The sequence below is a fragment of the Salmo salar genome, chromosome ssa10 (genome assembly GCF_905237065.1).
Source record: "Salmo salar chromosome ssa10, Ssal_v3.1, whole genome shotgun sequence".
NCBI lineage: Eukaryota > Metazoa > Chordata > Actinopteri > Salmoniformes > Salmonidae > Salmo > Salmo salar.
In genome coordinates, this window is record NC_059451.1 from 41,431,284 (window position 1) to 41,443,502 (window position 12,219).

General features: G+C 41.2%; 1 protein-coding gene across 1 annotated transcript in view; it reads left to right on the forward strand.

The window, feature by feature from the left end:
* LOC106560417 (pituitary adenylate cyclase-activating polypeptide type I receptor-like) overlaps positions 1-12,219 on the forward strand; it is a 57,932-nt gene that overhangs the window by 41,341 nt on the left and 4,372 nt on the right. Inside the window, exons 4-9 of the mRNA XM_014123307.2 lie at positions 6,373-6,473; positions 7,715-7,812; positions 8,003-8,135; positions 11,532-11,685; positions 11,866-11,926; positions 12,069-12,138. Of these exons, the coding sequence (XP_013978782.1) occupies positions 6,373-6,473; positions 7,715-7,812; positions 8,003-8,135; positions 11,532-11,685; positions 11,866-11,926; positions 12,069-12,138 (617 nt within the window). The remainder of the gene's footprint in view (positions 1-6,372; positions 6,474-7,714; positions 7,813-8,002; positions 8,136-11,531; positions 11,686-11,865; positions 11,927-12,068; positions 12,139-12,219) is intronic.

Genomic DNA, 12,219 nt, shown 5'->3' on the forward strand with positions numbered 1-12,219 from the left:
ACATTGTAGAATAATACACAGAAGATAGCCCACCACAGGAAAGGAAGATCCAGAGTTACATCTGCTACAGAGGATACGTTTATTAAAGTTAACTGCACCTCAAATTGTAGCCCAAATAAATACTTCACAGAGTTCAAGTAACAGACACATCTCAACACCAACTGTTCAGAGGAGACTGCTTGAATCAGTCCTTCATGGTCAAATTGCTGTAAAGAAACCACTACTAAAGGACACCAATAATAAGAAGAGACTTTCTTGGGCCAAAAAACAAGAGCAATCGACATTAGACCAGTGGAAATCTGTCCAAATTTGAGATTTTTGGTTCCAACCGCCGTGTCTTTGTGAGACACAGAGTAGGTGAATGGAAGATCTCTGCATGTGTGTGTAATGCCCTTGTTAAAACCAGGTATAGAGTTTATTTGCTATAATTAATTGGTATTAGATTTAAAAGGTGATCAAATTGCTCCTGAATTTTTATGTTAATGCATTTCTTTTGAAGAAATATTTCTTTAATGTACAAGTGAATAGGTTGGTATACTTTTAGGTTTAAGTTTTGACCAATAAGGTAGCTTGTTAAGCTGTGGCCAATGGGAGAGCTGACCTGGTTAACAGGAGGCCTGGGAAAAAGGAGACGTTGGAAAAAGAGGGAGAGACGTTGAAAAGTATGGAAATACATTATCAGTGTTGGTGAAGAAAAATAGAACAAAACATATACCTGCCGAGTATTGAAGGGAAATACTGATTTGATTTTATAAGAGAGTTATTATTATTTTGTTAAAATATTCTTCAGGCTAGGGTCTATTTTTCTCCACTTCCTGTCTGACTTAGGTGCCCAAAGTAAACTGCCTGTTACTCAGGTCCAGAAGCCAGGATATGCATATAATTGGTAACATTGGAAAGAAAACACTTTGAAGTTAGTAGAAATGTTAAAATAATGTATGAGACTATAACACAATTGATATGGTAGGAGGAAATCCAAAGGAAAACCAACCGGAAATTGTTTATTTTTGAGAGCCCATGCTCTTACAATGGAAAGCTATGGGTCATATGCAATTCCAGCTCCCAGATTGCAATTCCTATGGCTTCCACTTGATGGCAACAGTCTTTGTTCAAGGTTTCAGGCTTATTTCTTCCCAAATGAGGAAGAATATTGAGTTTTGGTACTGGGAGTCAGAGTTGGAAATCAGTCTGTGCGGACGCGCACCTGCTTATTTTGCTTTTCTATTGAACATACTTCTTTCCGTATGAAATATTATAGTTTAATTACATTTTAGGGCACCTGAGGATTAAATAGAAACATATTTTGACTTGTTTTAACAAAGTTTAACAGTAGCTTTTTGGATTCCTTTCTCTGCATGTTGAACGAGTGGATTACTCAAATCGATGGCTCCAACTAAACTGACTTTTTGGGATATAAAGAAGGATTTTATCTAACAAAACGACCATGCATGTTGTAGCTGGGACCCTTTTGATTGCAAATCAGTGGAAGATTTTCAAAAAGTAAGTGAATATTTAATCGCTATTTGTGATTTTATGAAGCCTGTGCTGGTTGAAAAATATTTTGATTTGGGGCGCCGTCCTCAAACAATCGCATGGCATGCTTTCGCTGTAAAGCCTATTGTAAATCGGACAATGCAGTTAGATGAACAAGACTTTAAGCTTTTAACCGATATAAGACACTTGTATGTACCTAAATGTTTAATATCCATAATTTTTATGATTATTTATTTGAATTGCGCGCCCTCCAATTTCACCAGAAGTTGTCAACAGGTGTCCCGCTAACGGGATGCCTAGCCCTAAATTAATTGAAAGACTTAGTAGAGACTGAAGCTACTGTTTCATCGTGGAGGTATTTGACAGCCTCGAGGTTACCCTAGCATCGTGCGAGACCTGGAGAGAATTGCTTGTGGAAGATTAACGAGTTCATATTTCCATGGGATATCTGATGCTGCTAAGAACAACATTCGGTGAAACTGGAGGGCACGTAATTCAAATAAATATTCATAGAAATTCTGTATATTAAACATTTAGGTACATACAAGTGTCTTATATCGGTTGAAAGCTTAAATTATTCTTAATCTAACTGCACTGTCCAATTTACAGTAGCTATTACAGCGAAGGCATACCATGAGATTGTTTGAGGAAGGCGCCCCACATCAAAATATTTTTTTCAACATCCAGAGAAAGATATCAGAAAATCTACCCTGAAACTTTGTTTCAACAAGTCAAAATACTCCTCAGATACCCTAAAATGTAATCAAACTATAATATTTCTTATGAAAAGAAGTATGTTCAATAGGAAACCGGTTTTAGCAGGTGCGTCTTGTCTTCATCGCATGCGCAAATACGAATTTCCAAGACTGTGTCCCTGTACTAAAACTGATATTTGTTTTGGAAGTTACAAGCCTGAAACCTTGAACATAGACTGCTGACACCCTGTGGAAGCCATAGGAATTGCATCCTGGGAGCTAGAATTCAGTATGCCCCTATATATTCCATTGTAAGAGCATGGTCTCCAAAAAAAAAACTCAGGTTGGTTTTTCTTTGGATTTTCTCCTACCATATCTATTGTGTTATAGTCTCCTACATTATTTTACATTATTTTATTTTACTCCTACATTTCTACAAACTTCAAAGTGTTTTCTTTCCAATGGTACCAATTATATGCATATCGTGGCTTCAGGGCCTGAGCAACAGGCAGTTTACTTTGGGCACGTCAGTCAGGCGGAAATTGAGAAAAAATGGGCCTAGCCCTAAAAAGTTATTAAAGCTGGTTGAGGGAATGCCAAAAGTGTGCAATACTGTCAGCATGTCAAAGGGTGGCTACTTTGAAGAATATAAAATGTAAACTATATTTTGATTTGTTTAACACTTTTTTGGTTATTACATGATTCCATATGTGCTATTTCATAGTTTTGATGTCTTCACTATTATTCTACAATGTAGAAAATAGTAAAAATAAAGAAAAACCCTTGAATGAGTAGGTGTGTCCAAACTTCTGACTGGTAATGTACATCTCCTACAGTGGCAAGCCAGAGGCAGGAGACAGGAGGCAGGAGACAGGAGGCAGGAGGCAGGAGAAGTGACATAGAGAGAGTAGTGAAAGATGCTTCGACTGCAAAGTCAAGTCATCATGGAGATACACAACACCTATTCTGGAAGCCATAATCAAATCTCATGCAGCTAGCTGGCTCCAGACTACATAACAGCCTGTCTCCTACATCGTTGAGCCTGATGAGTTGTCAGTTCTCCCCAAATCAACTCATCAGTATACAGAGTATAACAGCCTATCCCCTTGAGGCTGAGGTATTAGCTCCCTGTTGTCCCCACCCTGCACCCTGCTGGTGACATCAATGTGACCCTTGGTGGAGGATGCAGGTATTAGCTCCCTGTTGTCCCCACCCTGCACCCTGCTGGTGACATCAATGTGACCCTTGGTGGAGGATGCAGGTATTAGCTCCCTGTTGTCCCCACCCTGCACCCTGCTGGTGACATCAATGTGACCCTTGGTGGAGGATGCAGGTATTATCTCCCTGTTGTCCCCACCCTGCACCCTGCTGGTGACATCAAGATGACCCTTGGTGGAGGATGCAGGTATTAGCTCCCTGTTGTACAAGCTCCCTGTTGGGTTTGTATGTACTCTAGTGACAGAGAGAGTTATCAGTCTCTCCAGAGGACAGAGGGAAGTGCGTCTCCATATCTCCTCCCACCTATCTTGGGGCGGAAGCGTAGCCTAGTGGTTAGAGCTTTGGACTAGTAACTCAAAGGTTGCAAGTTCAAATCGCTGAGTTGACATGGTACAAATATCTTGTTCTGCCCCTGAACAAGGCAGTTAACCCACTGTTCCTAGGCTGTCATTGAAAATAAGAATTTGTTCTTAACTGACTTGGCTAGTTAAATAAAGGTAAAATAAAATACAAAATCTTACTAAGAAGCAGATGGAATTATGGTCTGATCCATTAAATCCTAATGAACTGAGCAGGAGGGCTATTTCTCCTGTGATGGACTGACACCCCTCCTCCATCATGCTGTGTGCACATGTGTGTTTGATGGAGTTGCCTTGTCGGTCATTGTGATGGCCTAGTTATGTCAGTAGATATGACTACCAGGAAACTGTTCTAGTCCACTATGGAATATTCTCACTAATAGAACTTCAACAGCAAACTGATCGGTTATCAGTGCCTGTTTTTAACCGCTCTCAATTCAATGAAAGGGCTTTATTGGCATGGGAAACATGTTTACATTGCCAAAGTAAGTGAAATAGGTAATAAACAAAAGTGAAATAAACAATAAAAAAAACAGTAAACATTTCACTCACAAAAATTCCAAAATAATAAAGATATTTCAAATGTCATATTATGTCTATATATATGTATATATATATACAGTATTGTAATGAGGTGCAAAAGGGCAAATAAATAAACATAAATATAGGTTGTATTTACGATGGTGTTTGTTCTTCACTTCAATTTATTGACTCCATTTTCTCTGCTGCTGAAATACATAATGACATCTCTCTCTTTCCCTACCCTCTGTCAGTGTTTGTTTCCATCTCTTCCCCTCTTCTCTCTCTCTCTCTCTCTCTCTCTCTCTGTGTGGTGTGTTTCTAGCTGTTCATTGTTTCCTGCCTCTAAGATCTCTTTTGTCGTTGCCCTCTGTGGTTCATCTAATCCTCTATCTAATCAGTCTGTAGAAATAATTACACAGCCCTCTCTGATCCCTTAACCCCTATCAACATGAAAACAACATGCATACGCACACAGGAACACACGCACGCACACAGGAACATACGCACGCACACAAGAACACACACACGCACACAGGAACACACACATTCACACAGGAACACACGCATGCATGCACACACACACCACACACACACACACACACACACACATACGCATGCACACACACACACACCACACACACACACACACACATACACATGCACATGCAACACACACACACACACACACACACACACACACACACACACACACACACACACACACACACATGTCAACATGACAACAGCACCAAAATGACACAGGCAATCATATAGAGTACATGATGAGTGTGATCATGAAGAGATATGCAGTACATGATGAGTGTGATTATAAAGAGATATACAGTACATGATGAGTATGATTATAAAGAGATATACAGTACATGATGAGTATGATTATAAAGAGATATACAGTACATGATGAGTATGATTATAAAGAGATATACAGTACATGATGAGTATGATTATAAAGAGATATGCAGTACATGATGAGTGTGATTATAAAGAGATATACAGTACATGATGAGTATGATTATAAAGAGATATACAGTATATGATGAGTATGATAATAAAGAGATATACAGTACATGATGAGTATGATTATAAAGAGATATACAGTACATGATGAGTATGATTATAAAGAGATATACAGTACATGATGAGTATGATTATAAAGAGATATACAGTACATGATGAGTATGATTATAAAGAGATATACAGTACATGATGAGTATGATTATAAAGAGATATACAGTACATGATGAGTATGATTATAAAGAGATATAGAGTACATGATGAGTGTGATTATAAAGAGATATACAGTATATGATGATTATGATTATAAAGAGATATACAGTACATGATGAGTATGATTATAAAGAGATATACAGTATATGATGAGTATGATTATAAAGAGATATACAGTATATGATGAGTATGATTATAAAGAGATATACAGTACATGATGAGTGTGATTATGAAGAGATATACAGTACATGATGAGTGTGATTATAAAGAGAAATACAGTATATGATGAGTATGATTATAAAGAGATATACAGTACATGATTAGTGTGATTATAAAGAGATATACAGTACATGATGAGTGTGATTATGAAGAGATATACAGTACATGATGAGTGTGATTATAAAGAGATATACAGTATATGATGAGTATGATTATAAAGACATATACAGTACATGATTAGTGTGATTATAAAGAGATATACAGTACATGATGAGTATGATTATAAAGAGATATACAGTATATGATGAGTATGATTATAAAGAGATATATTGTGCATAGAGAAGACAGTTCTCTACGTAATTAATGTGCCTGCTGCATTCTGTATTACAGTATTTCACTGTCTAGTATTGTACATTATTGAACAGTGTTGTACTGTAAAACTCTATGGATTTCATTTTTTTGTCTATCTCATGAATGCATCCTTCTGTATAACTGAAGAAGCAATGCTGTAGTTCTGTCTTGTTATTCTATGTGAGGTGAGAATGAACAGGCAACCCTCCTGAGTTTAGTCCCGGGATTAGACCTGCAGTCTACCTCTGATTGGTTGATCTGTTTACCAGGCTACATCTTCAGGAACTGTACGAAGGATGGCTGGACAGAGCTGTACCCTACGTATGAGGAGGCCTGTGAGTTCGCAGATGAGTCAGAGACAGGATCAGAGGTTAGAGACACCACATCACTCACGACGAGTACCTTCTCTTTTACTTACTCACTCATATAATCACTCATCGGAATTGTCCTTGTTCATTTTTCTTCTCAGGTGAGATGGAATGGGATTGGTTGAGGGGAGAATTTGTCACATTTCAAAATGTAACAACTCCACTGAGCCATTAATTCATGTACTTATTCAGTCATGTACTTATTCAGTCATGTACTTATTCAGTTGTGTACTTATTCAACCATCTACTTATTCAGTCTGAATTACCTATCTCACTCTATAGGCCTACTCTTTTTCTCTCTCTCTCTCTCTCTCTCTCTCTCTCTGTCTCTCCCTCTCCCTCTCCCTCTCTCTCTCTCTCTCTCTCTCTCTCTCTCTCTCTCTCTCTCTCTCTCATTCGCATGCTGGAAGCATTGTTGAACGTCGGTTGTGTTACTTTGTTGTGTTACTAACAGGTCGGCCAGCCAGCCAGCCAGCCGAACAATAACATTACTATCTCTCGTTACATCACTACGATGGATATTTGAGCAATCATTTATTTACATTTTAGTCATTTAGCAGACGCTCTTATCCAGACCGACTTACAGTAGTGAATGGATACATTTCATACATTTTTTTTTTCTTCCCCGTACTGGTCCCCCGTGGGAAAGCGCTGGCTGTTTCTGCAGGCCATTCACGCTAACCATCTGGCAACACATACATTTAGACAAATCACAAGTTTGAAAGGAAAGGCAAAGAGAAAAGAAAATAAATGGTAGGACAGACAGAGTGAGACATGAGAAGGATAGATAAACATCCCAGACTTCCTAGCGGCCATAGCTGAGTGCTCAGAGGGCTCACCTCATCCCCCTGTCACATCCCTCCCTCTGTCTCATTCCCAACCACTCCCCATATACACACGTATCTCCACACACCCTCTCTCACGTACACCTAGAAGACACAGACACACACACACTTCCCAAGGCCATGAGGAAGGTGTGTGATCGTGCTGTGCATCTGAAAACGCTTATTAAGTAGTGTAACTCCCTAGACAGAAACACAACAGTATCTTTCCTGGCCCGATATGTTCATTCGCTACACTTGTACTGTTTTGTCAGTATATGTAATGACATTATTATATGATTCAGTATATGAGGGACATGGAGGGTAGCCTACTGATGGTATTTGAAGTCCTCTCAGTTATAAAACTGAGGCTAAGCCTGCACTATATGTTTCTTTTTGACCTCTGACCTGTTGCTTTCCAGACAACATACTTCTCCACCATCAGTCAGGTGTACACCGCTGGATATGCCACCTCCCTCGTCTCCCTCATATCAGCCATCTTTGTCTTCACTGTGTTCAGGTAACACTAGGACATATTCCGTCCAATATTTATTCCTTAGATACACACAGATACATGATAAAGCTGTGATGATAAATAGATAACACTTGAAGACTGGATTGTGGTCATATAGGCATTATAGTTCATTATGGACCCTCTAACATGACAGGAAATTAGGTTAGTCTAACAGGAAGTTGACTCTCCTGTACAGGAAGTTCCACTGTACCAGGAACTACATCCATATCAACCTGTTTTCCTCATTCATCCTGAGAGCCAGTGCCGTCTTCATCAAGGACGGAGTTCTGTTCGCTGATGAGAACCTGGACCACTGCTTCATGTCCACGGTGAGTGTCATGCTGTCATCAACAAGCGACACAAACTATACTGGACTTACTGTCTTAATACTGTTTGTAACTCCCTGTCACACTTTCACCTGTTATGCCACCATATATTTAGATATTCTATACCATATCTATATTACTGTCATGTAAGTTCATATAGTGTATACCACCGATGTCTACTAAGTTCCTGTGGCTTTATAGGTATGTCTTCATCCGTGCACTTTCCTCTTTTGAATGTCATTGCCTTCAGATGTATGACTCATCTTGTTGTATGGGAAAAGCATTAGAGGGTGCTGTGAACGCTATCTGACTAGAGCACATTTTAGCTCATTGAAATGAATCTGTGAGAGACAGCGAGTCGAGACTTTCTCCTCCAAATACTTTTATGCTAAAACATTGGCCTGTTTCTAAAAAGAGTGAGTCGTCCAGTCGACTTTGGTCCTTTTCTGTGGCAGTGAGGCCATTGGATCAGAAGCTCAGTCGTGACTCATTAAGAGTGATGAGAGAGAGAGAGACCGATAAGAGAGAGAATGATGAGAGAGTGACAAAGAGAGAGGGGAGAAAGAGAGGGGAGGGGAGAGAGACAGATAAGAGAAGATAGAGAGAGAGAAATAGAAAGGGGGGGGAGAGAGAGAGAGAGAGAGAGAGAGAGAGGTCTCTTGCACCCCAACAGGACACCAGGTTCTATATTTAGAAGCTAAATCCACAGCACAGAGAGGAGATAGGGGATTACAGAGACTACTGCAGAAGTAGAGAAGGGTGGCAGTGTGATTGTGGCTCAGGGAGTCACCAGAGGGGTACAGGCGAGGGGTGGAGGTGGCAGTGTGATTGTGGCTCAGGGAGTCACCAGAGGGGTACAGGCGAGGGGTGGAGGTGGCGGTGTGATTGTGGCTCAGGGAGTCACCAGAAGGGTACAGGGGAGGGGTGGAGGTGGCGGTGTGATTGTGGCTCAGGGAGTCACCAGAAGGGTACAGGGGAGGGGTGGAGGTGGCGGTGTGATTGTGGCTCAGGGAGTCACCAGAAGGGTACAGGGGAGGGGTGGAGGTGGCGGTGTGATTGTGGCTCAGGGAGTCACCAGAAGGGTACAGGGGAGGGGTGGAGGTGGCGGTGTGATTGTGGCTCAGGGAGTCACCAGAAGGGGTACAGGGGAGGGGTGGAGGTGGCGGTGTGATTGTGGCTCAGGGAGTCACCAGAAGGGTACAGGGGAGGGGTGGAGGTGGCGGTGTGATTGGGGCTCAGGGAGTCACCAGAAGGGTACAGGGGAGGGGTGGAGGTGGCGGTGTGATTGTGGCTCAGGGAGTCACCAGAAGGGTACAGGGGAGGGGTGGAGGTGGCGGTGTGATTGGGGTTCAGGGAGTCACCAGAAGGGGTACAGGGGAGGAGTGGAGGTGGCAGTGTGATTGGGGTTCAGGGAGTCACCAGAGGGGTACAGGGGAGGAGTGGAGGTGGCAGTGTGTGTGTGTTTGGGGAGTGATGTGGGGTTAAATAATTGAGGAGTGGTGCTCCTGGCTGATAGCTGTCCCTCCTGACCCTCACCCCCATATCGACCGAAACCTGAATGGGCCCAACCTCACACAAGAGGACATATTGAGTCTGACGCTGATTAGAGTGTAATTACAACTCTCATAGACAAGCACACACACACACACAATTTTAGGCAAAAAATTATTGTTGTCTATCAACAATGACAAGCCACCGTGGTCTGACAACTTGGATGTAAAGTTACTGAGGATAATAGTGGATGATATTGCCACTCCTATTTACCATGTTTTCAATTTAAGCCCACTAGAAAGTGTGTGCCCCCAGGCTTGAAGAGAAGTAAAAGTCATTCCACTACCTAAGCCCCCTTTACTGGCTCAAGTATCTGACCAATCAGCCTGTTACCAACACCTAGTAAACTTTTGGAAAAAATGGTGTTTGACCAGATACAATAATAATAAACACATTGAAAAAAAACTTTCAGCACGCTTATCGGGAAGGATATTCAACAAGCACAGCACTTACACAAATGACTGATGTTTGCCTGATAGAAATTGATGATAAAAAGATTGTCGGGCTGTTTTGTTAGACTTCAGTGAGGCTTTTGACATTATCGATCATAGTCTGCTGCTGGAAAAGCATATATATTATGGCTTTACACCCCCTGCTATATTGTAGATAAAGAGTTATCTGTCTAACAGAACACAGAGGGTGTTCTTTAATGGAAGCCTCTCCAACATAACCCAGATAGAATCAGGAATTCCCCAGGGCAGCTGTCTAGGCCCATTACTTTTTTCAATCTTTACTAATGAGATGCCACTGGCTTTGACTAAAGCGTCTAAGTATGTGTAAAAAGTTAGTCCTAACTGCAACTCTTAACAAAGAACTGCAGTTAGTTTCAGAATGGGTGGCAAGGAATAATTCAGTCCTAAGTATTTCTAAAACTAAAAGCATTGTATTTGGGACAAATCATTCACTAAACCCTAAACCTCAACTAAATCTTGAAATAAATCATGTGTAAATTGAGCAAGTTGAGGTGACTAAACTGCTTGGAGTAACCCTGGATTGTAAAATGTCATGGTCAAAACATGTTGATACAATAGTAGCTAAGATTGTCACGACTTCTGCCGAAGTTGGCTCCTCTCCTTGTTCGGGCGGCGTTTGGCGGTTGACGTCACCGGCTTTGTAGCCATTGCCACTCCATTTTTCATTGTTCCATTTGTTTTGTCTTGTTCCCTGCACACCTGGTTTTCATTCCTTAATCACACTGCATGTATTTATTCCTCTGTTCCCCTCCATGTCTTTGTGTGAAATTGTTTGTTGTTATGTGGTTATTGTGACGCGCCAGGCTATGTTTCCATGTTCCGTGTTCGTGCACATTGTATGTTCATTTGGTACATTAGCTTTGGTGAGTGTTTTTTTGTAATTTACACTGTACATTAGTGATGTAATTTACACTGTACATTAGTGGTGTAATTCACACTGTACATTAGTGGTGTAATTTACACTGTACATTAGTGATGTAATTTACACTGTACATTAGTGGTGTAATTCAGAGAAACTTGCAATCAATGCATAAGGTGAGCTTTTCTTTTCCGATGGGACGTTAAACGGGTGTCCTGACTCTCTGTGGTCACTAAAGATCCCATGGCACTTGTCGTAAGAGTAGGGGTGTTAACCCCTGTGTCCTGGCGAAATTCCCAATCTGGCCCTCATACCATCATGGCTACCTAAATATCCCCAGCGTCCAATTGGCTCACTCATCCCCCCTCCTCTCCCCTGTAACTATTCCCCAGGTCGTTGCTGTAAATGAGAATGTGTTCTTCGTCAACTTGCCTGGTGAAATAAGGGTTAAATAAAAATGAAAGAGTTGAGAAAACTCTGATATTGATGTTGCTATATGGTGTGTGTGTACTGTAGATGGCGTGTAAGTCAGCGGTGGCCTTCTTCCAGTTTAGTATCCTGGCTAACTACTTCTGGTTGCTGGTGGAGGGCATGTACCTCCAGACCCTCCTGTCCCTCACCTTCGTCTCACACAAAAAGTACTTCTGGTGGTACACACTCATCGGCTGGGGTAGGTGACCTTCTCTTTTTATCTCTCTCCATGTCCTCGTCTCTCTCCTTCCCTTTGTCCTTCTCTTTTTACGTCTTTCCCTCTGTACTTCTCTTTTTACATCCTTCTCTCTCCTCAGCAACTCAAAGAGGAATGGTTTAGTAAGAACACCTGGCTGATATTGTCCTCTGCATCTGTTAGGTCTCCCAACTACAATACTGTTGGTGTGGGTTCTGACACGCAACTTCTATGATAACCGGGGGTAAGGATAGAAACTTATGTTTACTATAATCTTACTCTGAATTGATATTGTCATGTGGCCTATATACATGAATACTAATGTATTGTTGGCGGATGGAATAATACTGTACTGTATAATATCATGTGGTTCTGTCCTGATGTAGTTGCTGGGACGACACTGATGTGGCCTTTATCTGGTGGATCATCAAAGGGCCAATAACAGCATCACTACTGGTGATTGGCCTAACCCTAACCTAACCCTAACCCTGGTTTCATGTCCACATCCCAGTTCTTCCTAACCCAACTCCAACCCAA